This window comes from Athene noctua, chromosome 15 (genome assembly GCF_965140245.1).
Source record: "Athene noctua chromosome 15, bAthNoc1.hap1.1, whole genome shotgun sequence".
Taxonomy (NCBI): Eukaryota; Metazoa; Chordata; class Aves; order Strigiformes; family Strigidae; genus Athene; species Athene noctua.
Window position 1 is genome coordinate 11264903 of NC_134051.1, and position 15684 is coordinate 11280586.

At 41.7% G+C, this 15684-nt stretch overlaps 1 protein-coding gene across 2 annotated transcripts; it reads left to right on the forward strand.

The window, feature by feature from the left end:
• The first annotated feature begins 448 nt into the window (after positions 1-448).
• RAC1 (Rac family small GTPase 1) lies at positions 449-15684 on the forward strand. 2 transcript variants are annotated; one of them, XM_074918844.1, is made up of 7 exons: positions 449-669; positions 7403-7474; positions 8807-8924; positions 11259-11315; positions 12957-13019; positions 13757-13916; positions 14076-15684. In XM_074918844.1, exons 1-7 carry the CDS (start codon positions 635-637, stop codon positions 14204-14206), a joined length of 636 nt encoding a protein of 211 aa, XP_074774945.1. In that variant the 5' UTR covers positions 449-634; the 3' UTR covers positions 14207-15684. The 2 variants fall into 2 exon arrangements, with proteins under 2 accessions (XP_074774945.1, XP_074774946.1); XM_074918845.1 differs by lacking the exon at positions 11259-11315 and having other exon boundaries at positions 450-669.

Below are 15684 nucleotides of genomic sequence, written 5' to 3' on the forward strand. Positions count from 1 at the left end.
TGGGGCGATGCCCCAACTCGTGCCCGTGACCAGCTGCTGGCTGGAGACAGCCGCGCAGCCTCCCCGCTGCTCCCTGCGGCCTGCCTGCTTGCCTCCCCGGTGCCAGCGCATGACCGCACATTTCAGCGGGGCGCTGAACGATTAAAGCAAAAACCCAAACCAAAAGAAAAGAAAAGAGGAACCCCCTGGCCTGGCCCTGAGGCGGGGGGAGCCGGCGCCAGGCGCCGCCGCCCGCAGGCCGGGTTCGTAGCACAAGCATGGCGGCCGCTCGGGCTCGGCGGGAAGCGGGGCCGACCGCGGCCGAGGCCCGCCCGGCGCCGCGGAGAAAACCGAGCGCTGCCGAGCGGGCCCGAAGGCCGCCGGGCCGGGAGGGCGGGGGGAGTCGCCGAGCGGGCCCGGGGGCGGGGCGGCGGGGGCCGAGCGAGGCCCGGCCGGATGTGAGCGGGGCGGCCGCTTCCTGTTTCCCGCAGTCCTCCCTCTCCCCGCTTTGGGTGGTGGCCGCTGCCTCGTCCCCGCTCCCAGGCACAGGGCGGAGGCGGCCGCGACCTGGTGCGGAGACCGCCGCCGGCTCCCTTCTTGCGCGGCCCTCCCCGCCCCGCTCAGCAGCAGGACCCGCCGCCGCGGCGCAGCCCCGATGCAGGCCATCAAGTGTGTGGTGGTGGGCGACGGGTAAGTCCGAGGGGACCCCTCGGTAGGGACCTCGCCGTGAGCGCTCCGCCGGCCCCCGGGGAGGAGGCGGCGGGAAAGGGGGAAGGGGGTCCGGGCGGGGAGCGGCGCGGGCCGCCGGCGCCCCGCCGCAAGTTACGGGCGGCCCCCCCCCGCCGCCGCGGGGCCCGGGCGCGGCCCTGCCGCCCCTGAGGGGTGCGGGCGCTCGGCGGGGCCGGGGGGTGTCGGCGCCGGGGCGGGGGGGCGGCGGGGGGGTGGGTGGCGGCCGCGGCTTCCTGCTGGTGGCGGGGGAGGGGAGGGAAGCGTGGGGCAAGGCGCTGGCTGCTGCGAGCAAATGGTGGCGGCCCGGGGAGCGGGAGGGCCGGGGCTCCGCGGGGGTGTCGGTGAGCGGTGGGTGTCTCCGGTGCCCTGGATGGCCGCGGGGGAAGGTGCTCGGGGGCAGTGCTGTGGCCGTGGCCGAATCACCGTGCTGGTGCTGGCACAAGTGGCTCTGCCTGCGGGCGGGCGCGCTTCGGGGGGTGCTGGCAGGGGTGGGCAGCCTCGCCCGCCTCAGCCCGGAGCTGTCGCTTCTTTCTGGCGTTTCGTGCATCACCAGGCGCACCGAAAAAATCAGTGTTATTTTAAAAAAAGAAAAAGTACAGCGCTTTTAATGATACGAAAGATTTTAATATTATTTTGAAATTTTTTTTTAAATTAACGAACTTGTTGCTGTTTATAGCTTGATTTTTGACATCTGATTCTCGCAGTAAAACAAAATGAAATGTGCTCAACAATAAGCAGATCACAAATGCTTGTGAGCAGAGGCTGTTTTCCTGCATGTATACATCTAGTCTTTTAAGGTTCCTGTTTAAAAGAAGTACAAATAATTAACAGTATACTTGTTTGTAAAGAACTGTGACATCTACAGCACTCTAACGCGGTGTTACTTCTAAGTGAAACAACTTGAGGATGCTTTCTAGCGTCAACTCTTCCTAGGTATCTGGGTTTCAGTGTAAGGAATGCTGGAATTGTGGTGGGGAAAGAGTTTGTGTGTCTGCTACTTTTGAATGTTCTCCACGATACTGCTCCCATCAACTCGGAGGCAGTCTTTTACTGTATGTCGGAGCTCAGGGGAACATCACAGGCCGACTGGAAAACAAGACTTGTTTTATGCAGTTTGAGAGTTTTTTTTTCCCTTAGGAGAAACAAAAATCCCAGTGTAAGCTGAGCATAATTGCTATCACAGCAAACTTCTGTAGATGACAGGAGTGAAGTGTAGCTAAATGGTCTTGCCGCTGTCTATAATTTCACATGGTGGCTTAATCTTCAAGTTATTTGTGTGAAGTTGTTTTTTGTTGCTTTGGTTTTTAAGACGTAGAATACCTAAAAAGGCAGCTAACTATGGGTGAGAGATAAAGTTACTCAGTGGGACAACTTTGTTTTGTCCTGCTGTGTAAGATTTTGAGCAATATGAGCATGAAAGTGGTATCTTGACACAGGAAGACTTTTCATAGTAATGTGATTCTTTGAAGCTAGATAGAATAACTATGGACTGTTCTTTTGGTTATATTGATTTTAAAGCAAACAGTTTGCTTTCTGTTATTTTTTTTTTAAATTAATTTGAACTGTATTGTTGTGACAATGCTGTAAATAAATGTGATGCATTATGTTTGGCTGGGGAAAAAAGTTCAGTCTGCTTCATCCATTAGATTTGGGAGCTCACCACAAACTGTATAATGTTAAGTAATTCATTCAACAAAACAGTTCTTTTTGTCATTTACTTTATAAACCATCCCACTGCCGAATGTGGTTATTCCTCTCTGTGTTGGAAACAAAAGTGGTGTGACTCTTACCTGAATTTCGTACTTATGTGTGAACAAATCAGTCGTTTAATTTGTTTTCCTTTCTCCTTAGAAACAAATCTGTCTTAAGGTTTCATTCAGGTACTATTACTCATTTTTGGTAGCTTTGTATCATTCTCCATTCAGTGTTTTTAATAAATATTTAACTATTTGTGTTTTGTCTGGGCCGCTGCTGCTTCTTCAAAAGTTTGTTATGGGTATTCTAGGAAATGTGTAATGTTTGCCTTGGATAAGGCTAAAGCTTTAACTTGCATTGTTTTACAGAAACACTAAAGATTTGCTTATGTGATATAAAGTTAGGCATTGTTTCATGTACCCTCTGCAAAGCTCTGCTAGGAACAAAATAAACAAAGCTGTAGAAGTACCTGTGTGACTTATTTTTTTTAAAATTTGTAAATGAGTAGGCTGTTTCTCATATGTAACTCATGTTTGTTCTTGGAGCTTGGCCTGGTATCTGTTTAGACAACTAATCTGACTAGAAAAAAATGGCATGTATGCTAGTTGTGCTATCATATTTTGCTCTTGATTTCACTGAGGATTGTTTGGGGAAAAATAAATGGCAACTGTTGCTTTCACTTCTTGATGATACAGAGCAGTAGGAATGTGCAGGACAGATGAAGAGCACTCCACTTGAGTAACTGCAGGAATTGCTGTTGATTGACACTTGAGAAAAAGCATTGGTGTAAGTTATTTTTAGCAGCTTTTGTTTTCACTCTGAAAAGGCAGCTGTTAAGTGGTATGAAATCTCCAGTGATGTGGTGTATCATTAGGGGAAGTTCTGCATTTTGGAGAAATGATGACTAGATACCACAGACATGGTCACACTTCATGCTCTTCGGTAGACATTTTTAAATTGTAGAAATGCTGCAAGAACAAGAGCGGTGAATTAAGAGTCCTGTTTGGAGTTCTGCTTAATTTGAGGCCTTAGCTGCTAAAGCCATGTTGTATTTGATTTGATAGCTTGTTGAGAGGGGGGGTGGGGTGAGGTAATTGGCCTCTTACTGGGTGTAAAGCAGTGTTTGTAAAAGATGCTGGACACCTCAGGTCCCTGCAGTGCAATCTGTAGGGAGTGCCGTGACTTGAAATGTGCTAACTTGTGTTACCGAACTTTTAAAAGTGTAGTAGTATTGTAGGTACTGAACAGCATATTTGGGACAGGGTGTGGCATAGTGAGTAAAAACAGCTTATCTGGCAGAGCTGTATGTAACTAAACCTACTATAGCAAAAATACTGAACTTCTGATCTGAGGGTGTGCTAAAGAAATCTCAGCTACTGGTCAGTGTTTGAGTGAAGACCTGGGCTGTTGTGCATCACATCTGCTGGGGAGGTAGCTCATGTGGATCAGAGAAAGAAAGAAATAAATTACATAATCAAAGCTTTTTATGAAGGCTGCCACCTGTTGCAGATATTGGTGTTTCCGGAATTAAACCAGCTAATTCAGCTGGCCTCCATTACCATGGTTGCAAATAAGAACTAAAAGTTCTCACAATTAGTTTTTAGTTGGGGGAGAGCGGGAGGCTCTGAGCCTTCCATACAGCTCTGGTGCCTTTAGAGTGGAAGAAATGCTGGTGCAGGTCCTCCAATGGCATTTTCAATGCATGTCATGTAACATGGCTTCAAGCAGCTCTAACACAGTGGGGAAACTCTGTAAAACTTATCATCTCTTTCCTGGCATTATATATGCTAACATGTTTTGTTTTCAGGAGTTAATACCTATGTGGTTATATAAATACATTGATTCCTGGATGACACCAGGAAGCAGTAAGGGATTTGGTGCTCTTTTTTTTTTAAGTCTTTCACTTATTGTTAAGTGGTTAAAATGCCAGATTTCTGTAAGCCATATTTTTAATTACAGTCAAATGTTACTAGTTTCATTATGTAATAGTGGGTGGACAGAGTTATGATTAAGTAGTTGCTAGAAATCTTGTTATGACTAATCTTGGTTTGGTGTTATTTTAGCTTCTTAGTATCAGCCTTTATGTACAAGGATTTATATTTTGCCAAACAGAATTCTCTTTAGGGGAGTTGCTTTAATACAGAAGTTGGAAGTCTAAAAAAGTTGATAAAGTACTTAGAGAATGTACTTTATTTATAAAGGTAGGCATTAGTGTTTATTTTTAAGACTGGTGACTGATCTGATTCATAGGGGCAGTGAGCCAACAGGCAAGAAAGGCAGGAAACCTAGATGGAGCAACTCTGAAACAGAGTTGTTGAACGTGTTTTTTCTTGTTTAAATGACTGGCTGATTGGTGTTGCAGAAACACACTACAGGCACTTCTAAGCTTGGAATGAAATATCTCACCACCTCCTTCCTTCACTGTTTTGATTAGCCAGAGCAGACTCACCAGTTTCAGTGCAAGGTGAGCAAAGGAGCCTGGGTGCAGAGAAGAGTTCTTGATTCACTGCTGAAAACGTTGAGTTCTGCATTAATTTGTTAGAAGCTTAAATTGTCTGTAATGAACTTACTGGAAAATGAAGCGTCAGACCAAACAGGCTCTAGAAGCGTGAGAACACGTAGCCTCTGCACCTCAAGAAATTTCCCAAAGAAACTGGCTTTTGCTTCTCTTGGTATTTTGGAGGCTTTCACATTTGTTCTTAAGCTGGACCAGCATAGCTTCTTTATAGTGTTGTGGTGCAAGTCAGCAATATGATCGAACTGATCTGACTGATAGCTCAAGCAGCTAAAACAGCAAGTTGTGTGAAGAGCTTTCCTTACGTCCTTGTTCTGGCTTGTTACAGAGTCACTGAGTGCTAGTGCAAGAGGTAAGATGGGATCTCCTCTTTTGACAGCTATTAAATTAGCTAGCTGCCTTGTCATGCTGCTGCCCAGTTCTTTCCCACAGAAGTTTTTGAAGGGTAAATACCTCTCCTACTTCTGAGCACCAGTGTATCTCAAGCTTCTGACTACAGGAAAATGTTCAGAGGTTGTACTTATCAAGAACAGGATTAAATGGCCCCTTTGTTGTTGTTACAGCTGGGTAAAAGGGAGTGCATAGTGAAAGGAAAAAAGTCTCGGACTGTACAAGGAGCTGGAACCTTGTTTCCCTAGACACAGGTGTGAAAAGTAGTGTGGAAAACTGCATGGTATGATCAGAGAGTGTTGCAGCAGATGGGATGTTATGCCAGGTGTCGGCTCAGAAACATAAAATTTTAATTAAAGAACAGCATGTAGGATAAAATCCTAGATAATTTTGCACACCGAAGCAACTCTTTCATAGCTCAGGTGTTTAAGGTAATGTTGTCACATGCTGGTATCAAATAACTTCTTGAGCCAATGCAGTGTGGAACTGCTTGAAGTTTAATGGAGAGACTTGTTACAGATTGAGCTACAACGGAGGTGGTGATTTATGGTTGTGACAGAGCTCAGATTTACTTAACCTGCCTTAAATTATGAGTCACCAGGTAAAGCTGGTTGGTTAATACTGAGTGTTAAATTATTTTAAGTAATGTTTTGAAGATGGTGTTTGGTAATTGAGGGGACAGTCCATGTGCTGCCAAACCAGAAGAAATGCAAAGATTTAAGTGGAAGATACATAGTAAAATCCAGATACGAATGCCTCGGAATGTTTGCAGCGGGAGAGCTAGTAAAGAGTAAAGTCTGTTTCTGTGAGTTTTTTTTTTCTTCTGCAGAAGCTAAAGGATAGTAGGATATTTGTAGCAATACCATTTGGTTCTTGGGTTTGGTTTGTGTTTTGTTAAATATTAACTGTAGTTCTAGACTAAAAATTTAATGAGTTCCTTCAGCTTGTGGAAAGATTTAGTTCAAGAGGTTCATGAGTCAAAAGGATTATGTGTAAGTACAGTAAGGTTTCGAAGTTACTGCTGATTTGCTTTGAGCAAATCGTTGTAGTGATAAAACATCTGCAAGACAGTGCAGTTTTCCTTGCATGGGAGTTTGTCTGTTTGAGAAGAGTGATCAGGAAGACTGAAATTCTGGGCGTTACTGCTTTTGAGGAACTGGTTGTACACTCACTCCTGGAATCTCACACTTCTCAAGTGAGAAGTCACTGTGAGAACCAGTCTGCAGGGTCAGAACACTCTTTGCAGAGTCTATTTTAAAAAAGAAATATGGTCCAGTTTCAAGTTTTACAACCCTTTAATTGAAACTGTAACTAAAATTCAATGGTGGTGGTAATCTAAGGTAATCTAAACTAGTCTAGATAAGACGTGGCAGGGAGGGTGGAGAGAGAAGGAGCTGGCTGCCAGTTTTTAAAAAAACCTGGAGCAGAACCTTGTCTTGCCCCCATGTGAGGCTGTTCAGAGTTAGATGTGTGGGGACAGGTTTGGTGTTCCAGGTTCTCCAATACTGGAATGTAATTTATCTATAAATCAGTTTATGAAATGTTTGAATAGTTAATGAATGCATGTGGGGAGTCATTTTGCAATAGCAATAAATATTGTGAGGATTATAATTTGTGTATTTTCCTCAATCAAAAGTAATGATGTGTTGAGAAATTGTACTTCTCAAGGTTTTTCAAACTTACATGGAAGTTATTATTTTCTGGAAGAGGTAACAGTTTTGGAATTGTGTAAAGGGTATCTGGAAGTACTCTTCAGGACTTTTTTAATTTCAGAGAGCTGGAGTAAGGTGGTCTTGAGTATTCAGTCAAGTGACTAGCAGATGTTAGTAGTCTTATTAATACTTGTGGGGTTTTTTGTCTAAAGATTTACAACATACTAATTTACACTTCAGAATGGATGCTTGTATTAGGTGTGTTCATTGCCAGTAATTTTAAGGCTACATTCTATTAGGTGTTTTTCTGCACAGTAGTGACTACTGACACTCAGTTGTTCCTTAGATGACTGGATATAATCAGTCTCTTTCCCTAAAAGGAATACTATTTATCATTATTCAAGATGTATGTTTTTTACATGTGCACTTTTTCTTTTTACAGTGCTGTAGGTAAAACATGCCTACTCATCAGTTACACAACCAATGCATTTCCTGGAGAATATATACCCACTGTGTAAGTAATTATAAAATCCTAAAAACTCTTTATGTCAACTTCTCTGTGCTTACTGCCATTCCAGATTCCTTATTTGAATTGGCTGCAAGCACCCTCACTTTCATCTTAAATGTGTAACTCGGTATCTAGGTGTGTGTCAGGAGAAGCACTGGGCTTTTACTGCTTAGCACAGCTGTGCCTGTTCATGCTCCATCTGTTTAGCCTCTCTGACCTCTAGGCCTAGCTCATTATATACTAACATTTTATCAAATGTTGTTCTTTTAAAATAATGTGTTATTTCTATCTTTGATATAATTCATAATAAGCAGTCCCAAGGCTGCTTGTAAAACATCTTATCATGGTCAGAAATAGCTGGTATATATGACTAGAGATTTTTTTATTGTTCCTTCCACTTTTTGTGCTTCTGCCAATCCTGTGCTAAGCCAGCCACGGCTCTAGCTCCTCAGGCGTGATTGTGGGGATTAATTTATTTTGGTGCTTCCCATTTTCCTACATGTAAGGTTTTGTCAGTATCGGTATTAGTGTAGTTCTCTTTTTGATGGCCCGTTGGGGGGAGGTGTTTATACAGAGCAGCTTCTTTGCTCTTTTTGGATGTGTCTGTCTCTTTTTGGATCTGGCTGTCTTGCTCTCTAAGTATCGATGAGTTTTTCAGATAACAAAATATATTCTAGTGAGATGTACAGGTAACTCTTTCAAGACCTTGTCTTAATTACTCCTGTTTCCTTTTTTCGGTCTTAAACTCTCATTTTTGCATTACAGTGTGCTTGTGATCCCAGTCAACCTAGTTTAGCCTTAACAAGTCATTAAAACCTTTGCATCTATAGTAGTGATGAGGTAAAAATCACACCTTTACTGGCCCCTTGTTATTAACGTTGATATTTTATTGGAGAGGTTTTTGATTAGCAGGATTAATACGTTTTGCTTACCTGCTGTTGTCATTAAGGATTCCTTGGTTGTTGCTCACGTATCTGCTGTTCTGAATCTTACAAAATGAAACATTAATTTGCTGGATGTCCCACTAATACTGGAAAAGGCTTGCTAAGTGCATCACCTGCTTTTCTGTTCTTACTGAGATTAATACTTCCTTTGGAAGAGCAATGAAAAAGATTACTTGTGTTCAGACTGGACCAAGTCTGTTGTGCATATTTTTTCTTTCCACTACCCCATACCAGGCTCAGTATTCAAAGAACAACTTTAGGGTTTCTGGGGAGTGGAAGGATACAGTAAAAATCTTTCCATTTGTGTAGTGTTCCCAATCAGGACTCTGTAGGAAAAAGACCTTGGGTGCCCCATTTCACTGCAAGCTAATGCAGTTAACTGTTTATTTTTCAGTTTTGACAACTACTCTGCTAATGTAATGGTCGATGGAAAACCAGTCAATCTGGGTTTGTGGGATACAGCTGGTCAAGAGGACTATGACAGACTACGTCCACTCTCCTATCCGCAAACAGTAAGAACTACAGTGTGAAACTAGAAAAAAAAAATCTGTACAGCTTTGTCTAACATAAAGGTTTTTTCTATTTGAACATAAGGCCAATGTTGTCACATGTGGAGTTGTATTTATTAGTAACAGTGACTTGTTGCAAGCTACCTTCCTTCATCTTACATGCTGTAGCTGTAATGTTATCCTTGATGTGTGTACAGTTGCACAAATGTTAAAATTTGCATGCTTGTGTATTTGCATGCACTGATATATGTTGGCTTTTGTGACAACTGTAATGCTTGATTTAAAACAAGAAACAAACAAAAAACCCCCACCCCAAAACAAAAAAAAACCCTCTCTGTGAACAGTCCCATCAGCTAGTCCATTGATTTTTAAGTTTAGCACGCCTGCCAAAAGCAGGGTTTGTTTTTGTTTTCAGGCGTGCTGTTTGGCTGCAACCTGACACTGTCACTGCTAAGCACTTGATATTGTTTAGTCTCTGAAGATGTTCTAAATGTGAAAGAGGCAGCACTGAATGAAGATACTATTGGTATTGACAGAGGCTGCGTCAGAACTTTCGAATGTACTTAAGCCTGTGGTTATTTTATTACTTACTGTAGTTTGTGCTATAACATCAATACAAATGTGCTTCTGTCTTCCATGCTTGCAATTGGTTAAGTCCTGTCAGCATGCTGCATCTTTCCTTGTATAAGGAAAATGCTGAAGTAATCTGCTCTCTTCTTTCCAGTGTGACTTAAGCTACAGTTAATCTTTGTAGAGGCTGGTTTTCTAATCTCTTCAGAGCAGTTACTTTTATCTGGTGGAAGAAAGGTGGTAATTTACAGGGGGTTTTGGCATTGATTACTGTTGTTGTTAGCTGTCAAATATATAGTCAATGCTAATAATGTAAAATGCAAAATTATTCCACTTATTCTACAGCATAATTGCTCTCTTGAATAATGTGAATCTTGCTTAATAAACTATGGTGCTTTTTTAGTAAACTGACTTAATTCACAGTTTTCCTTAATTCACTGCTCACTAACTCTTACAATTGGGCTTTTCCGTCAGTTACGATACCCAAGATGGATATGAACTTGCCAGTTGTAGGCAACTCTAGTAGAAATGCCAGAAATACCTCCCTTTCCTAGGAAGAGAGACAGTGGAAAGCTTTTTTTTTCCCTACTACTTAGATATTTATAGGATACTTAGAATTTAAGCTTTGCTTAACATTGTGAAAATATTTTATTCACTTTATGTGAAAGTATCTCAGGGTAGAAAAAGGTATGCTGAAAGATTTCTTAACAGTGTGAGAAGGCAGAGTTGTAAGGCAGAAGATTGCTCTTCCCTGTGGTAAAGGAACAGAATGCATGTGCATGTCTTGAGCCTGCACTGTGGCTTTCTGATAGACTGCAAAAGAATTCCATGTCAGTCTGAGCATACTTTTGGGATAAAATCTCTTCTGTACAAGCACGTATGATTGTTAAGTAAAAGTTGGAAGTACTTTCAGTTATTTGGATTGTGTTTTACAGCAGAAAATGAAACAGGGTGGTAAGTCTTGGACTTATGAAGCAGTCCAGATTTTTAGACTTAGGCAGTATATAAGCTTCATCATCACTTAGGGAGAAAACCCCATGAGAACTAAGAAAAAGCACAGAGGAAGAACACAGTGGAGCTGATGAAGCCAGACCTTTATTTTTTTAATCTGTATTCAGCCTCCCTCTTCCTTTGCTGTGCTATTTAAAACTTGCCCCTCCTGTGTTCTGGTGGCCCTCTCTTTCCCTATATGGGCACCTGAACTAGGTTCTGGGCAGGTGAAAGCAGGTATTGCTGATTACTTGGCCAATATGTGTATCTCAATTAGCCACCCAGCAGTTCGACAGCTGTTAACTTCACAGGAAGAACTTTTCCATAGTGGAGGCATTAATTTATATGTTTTTCCCTTACTCATATTTTTGTATTTTTCAGATTTCTCTATATATACAGAAATGTAATACCTTCTCCTGAATGTATTTGAAATCCACTGGTATTTCAAAATATTTGGGGAAGGACAAAGCTGGGACAGAAAAGGTGGTTAACTTTCCTCAGGAGACTGAATCAAAACGAAAAGCTGGGAGGATGCTTTTCATGAGGGGTTTGCTTTTGCAAGTTTCCTCTGACAGTGCAGACAGACATTGAGAGGTTTAGGGGGAAGTTTGGTGCTCTGTTCTGGATGCAGGGAGTTGGCTGTGCTGAATTACAGGGCAGTGTCTCTATCAAGAAGAAAAGGCACATTGTGAATATTTGTGAGCACACACTGCTGACTGAGAGAACGTTTTCCCTTAAATTCATTTTAGAAGTAACTTTATCTCCTACTGTTACTAGGTTGGAGGAACCAATGGTAAGAATCTATCTTCCAGTCTGACAGATCAACCTATTGCCGTATGTAAAACTTTAAATAAACTTCAGTTCCAAGTTCTGTCATCTTGTCTTGCTTATGGTAGTGATAAATTGGCCCCTATTTTTTAAACAGCTACTTTTCTTGGAACTATTAAGTTACTAGATCTGAGAACTGTTAGCAAATCTCTTTTATATGAGTTGCTAAGACTAAACCTTTTGCAGATAAATAGCTTTTCTTCCTACTTACTAAGATTGGTAGTGTGCAAGACACCTGAAATCTTCAAATAATTCCTCATGGTTACACTGAATTTTTTGATTTCTGGAGCTAGAAAAGGAGAGGGTCTGCATAATGTGCAGAACTTCAGTCACCACAAACCTGCAGAATTGGAAAACAGAAGTAGTGGCCATAGTATCACATGATCTGATGTTGTTTCTTTCTTCTTCTGGGACACTGCTACGGAAACTTGTTGGGGTGATGCATGAACAACTGGGTTGCAAGTGCTTAGCAGTGCAGATGACAGATGCTGACCTAACAAAATGCCTTGAAATGCAGCACAATCAACTAACATTCTGAAATGCCTGATTCTTTACCACATTTGATACTGGAATAAGTACGGATGCAAGAGGTAGGTTGGGGGAAGATGGGCTTGTGTGAGAGATGCTTATGGAGTTTTGGGTCATACAACAAGATTACAGTCTTCATCAGCTTAGATGGAGAAAATTATTCTGAATGCTTGTAGGCTACAGTGTGTCATGTATGAAGCTCACTGGTTTTTGACTGTACAGCAGTTAGTGTAAACATGTGCTCTAAAATGTTTTTACCTGTGTTTACTTAAAATCTTCCTTCTGCCTTCAACTGAAAAGTGAGATGTGTAAGATCCCTGAAAACACCCACTTTTCTCTCTGCTTCCTTATTATTTAGAAATAGAAGGAGCTTTGTGGTTTTTAATACCCTTCTCAATTCTAATTTGGTTATAGAGAGATTCTGAAGTCTTTGAATACTGACATTCAGTAGAACTGACACTTCTACAGGATTTTTCTGATTTGGGCATGAAAGTAATAATTGTAAAAACTATCACTTTATGATTTTTTTAAAAATTCCATACTGAGTACTTTGCCATTTAAGACTAATATACCGCTCTACATTTATTAGTGCTGTATTCGTATTTTAAAAACTGAGGCCAACGGTAACACTTTGCAACTCCCTATGCTGCTGAGTTGCACATCTTTTGGGGCTTAGATTGCTTTCAAAGTCTGCAAAGAGTATCCAGCCTCAGGTTAGAGGCCAGTCTAACAACTTGTCACTGCTTCCTGGGTTTGTCAACGATCTGCAGTGTTCGGTTTTGGTGGGTTTTTTTGAACATCAGTGAGGGAGATGACATTTTGGGGAAAAAAGCTTGCAGTGCAATGGTATTAGTGTTTTAGTTGCTGGCTACTGCAATAGCTGATTTTAAACTTGATTACAGTCTATTTGTTGGTTCCCCCCACCCCTTGTGTCTGCTTGTAGCAGCCTGGGAAGGGATTTCCCTCTGGGAGAGCTACCCCTAATGGTCCTGTGCAGCTGTATCCTTGACCTTGCCTTTTGCAAGTGCAGTAGAGGTGCTGTGACATTGGCCTTTTCAGGGTGAGGAGATTTTGTGAAGGTTGCTCTGCTGGGCTAACTTCAGTTCACCTGTTTTGCAGGATGTCTTCTTAATCTGCTTTTCCCTCGTGAGTCCTGCTTCCTTTGAAAATGTCCGTGCTAAGGTAAGTACAAGCTGGTGTCACTTTGTTTCTAAGGGTTCAGCATAGTGTTCACTTTACAGCAAGTGTCTGGAAAATATTAGGTGATTTTTAGTTTTTTTTTTTTATTTATTTTGGTTTTGGCAGGTGATGTGAAATGTAGTTTGAAAAGGCAGGAACCCGTTTGCCGAACTTTTAAGTCATGAAAGTTCAGGGCACATCAAATACTTCTGAATCGTTCCTTGATACATTGATAGAATAACAGTAGTTTTCAGCCAACAACGTGCCAAGATCACAAACAGGAACTTCCCTTTTAATGCAACTTAAAAAAAAAAAATTAAAGCACAAATTCATGTAAACATCAGGTTGATACTTGCTTCTAGCACCAGGCAGCAGTGAGCACATGCTGTGCTGCTCTTGCAGCCTCTCGTGCCCTTGACAGCTGAGCTGTACAGCACTGTGGAGACCTTGCAAGTAAGAGGTGGTCTTGTGGGTGAGGGAAATGCAGATCAGGAGTTTTCTGGTGTGTGGAGAAAGTACAGCCCTTAACAGGGTACATTTTTTAAGTATACTGAAATATCTCTTGCAAAATATTTTTAATGAAGCCAGCTGTAAGCTCTTTTCTAATACTGCCTTCATGGGGCCTTGTGTTCTCCCCTTTACTCCTTGACTCTTGAAAGTGTCACCAGCGTTTCAGTCATGACGTTTGAGAGCCTTTGTGGAAACGTGTCCCCCCAACAACCTGTGCTGTTGTTTTGCAGTGGTATCCTGAGGTGCGGCACCACTGCCCCAACACCCCCATCATCTTAGTGGGCACCAAACTCGATCTCCGGGATGATAAGGACACTATTGAAAAACTGAAGGAGAAGAAGCTGACTCCCATCACCTACCCACAGGGCCTCGCCATGGCAAAAGAGATTGGTATGACGGCAGCGGGGTTACTGTTGGCTTGATCTGAATTTTGTTTGTGGAGGATGTACCTTAATTAAAGGAAATGCCTGGCCTCTGTGGTGGAGGTGGCTACAAGCAGTGCTGCTCCCATTGTGGAAAACTTTGTAATTGCCTTTTTGCTCTCCACAGGTGCAGTGAAATACCTAGAATGCTCAGCACTTACGCAGCGAGGCCTCAAGACAGTGTTTGATGAAGCTATCCGAGCAGTTCTGTGCCCCCCTCCTGTAAAGAAGAGGAAGAGAAAATGTCTGCTGCTGTAAACGTTACCCTCCCCCACCCCAGTCCAAACCCTGTGCTTTGCTCAGAACAATGGAGCATTCACATTCAATGCCAAGTTTTTCTGTTATAAATTAGTTCTCTTCCATAAAGTCTTGAACCAATCAACAATTTCATGGTTTCATTTGTTTAAAGTATGAAAGTTAACTTGCATTCTTCTAAAAGCAAACTCCTGAAAAGACAAACCTATGTAAAGCCTTATTTTTAAAATCCTATTCTTGCTCATTTAAGTGTTGCCAAACTATCTGCTGAACTAAGTTGCATTGTTGTGCTATGAACACTAAGCACTAAACTGTTTTTTAAAGATTCTTCTTGAAGATGACTCTAATTTCTGGTAGGAAATGCAAAAACACTTTCTAGTTTTTCACAGTAACAGTACCGTATAATTAGCAAAACACTGCACTCTAATGTGTTTTATTATTAAATGTTTTCTCAACCCAGTCATTGCATAGCGTTGTATATCGAACCTAAACCTTTGACAATGACTGACACCCTCAAGTCACAGTGTAAAATGCTTTATCATTGGTAAGGGCTTGGTTGCAATCTAGTTCTTGCTGCTGTGATTTAAAAAAAATAAATAAATAACTATTCTTACTGAAGTGTATCTAGTCCTTTTGACAGCATTGTATTGCGATGGAGAAAGGAAGAGTGGGTTGGATCAGATGCTGGTGCCAGACAGTATTTTGACACTGTACAGATGACTTGCACTACACTGCCAGGGTAGTAGAAACTGAATTGACTTTTAGTGCAGGTTAAACTCAGCCACCATTTTCCCTGAGGTGCAGTAGTGAAGAGGTTGGTGTTCACAGGTAAATTCTGTTGGATTTCAGGTAGGGCATTCATTTAGGTACAATTCTGAACAGTCATTCCCACAACTGTTGTGTAGTAAATGCTTTTTCTTGTAGAATCTTTTTACTGAGCAATATAACTTGTATTTTAAAACCTTTCTGATTATAAAATTTGCTTTTTTTTTTGGTAGAGTAGAATGTTCAAGCATATCCTCCTTATTTTCCTGTTTTTTTTCTGACCCAGTAAGTTATGCTTTCTGAGGAGCTTTTAGTCCATTAACTAGGTGTAAAAATCATGTGAAGCAGCTTTACACATTTTAGTAATTTTTATATTTTAAACCTCTATAAACTATGAACCTTCTCAACTGTCACTGCCAATATCCCCACCACTGTAACATGACTAATGCAGACAAGTGTTCTTTATGTCACTCCATGTACATGTGCAGCCTAGATTGAGTAATGGTAACTTGGGTCTGTGAGGTTCTGTAAATTAGTGCTAATGTTCTGTACATTCTAAACTGGCAGGAAATACAATGTTGAACTACACCCTTTCAACCACTAAAGCAAAATTTAAAAATAAAAGTTGCAAAATTGTGAAGTTTTTACATTGATCTTTTGCTAATGCAATTAGCAGTATGTTTTGCATGTATGACTTAATAAATCCTTGAATCACA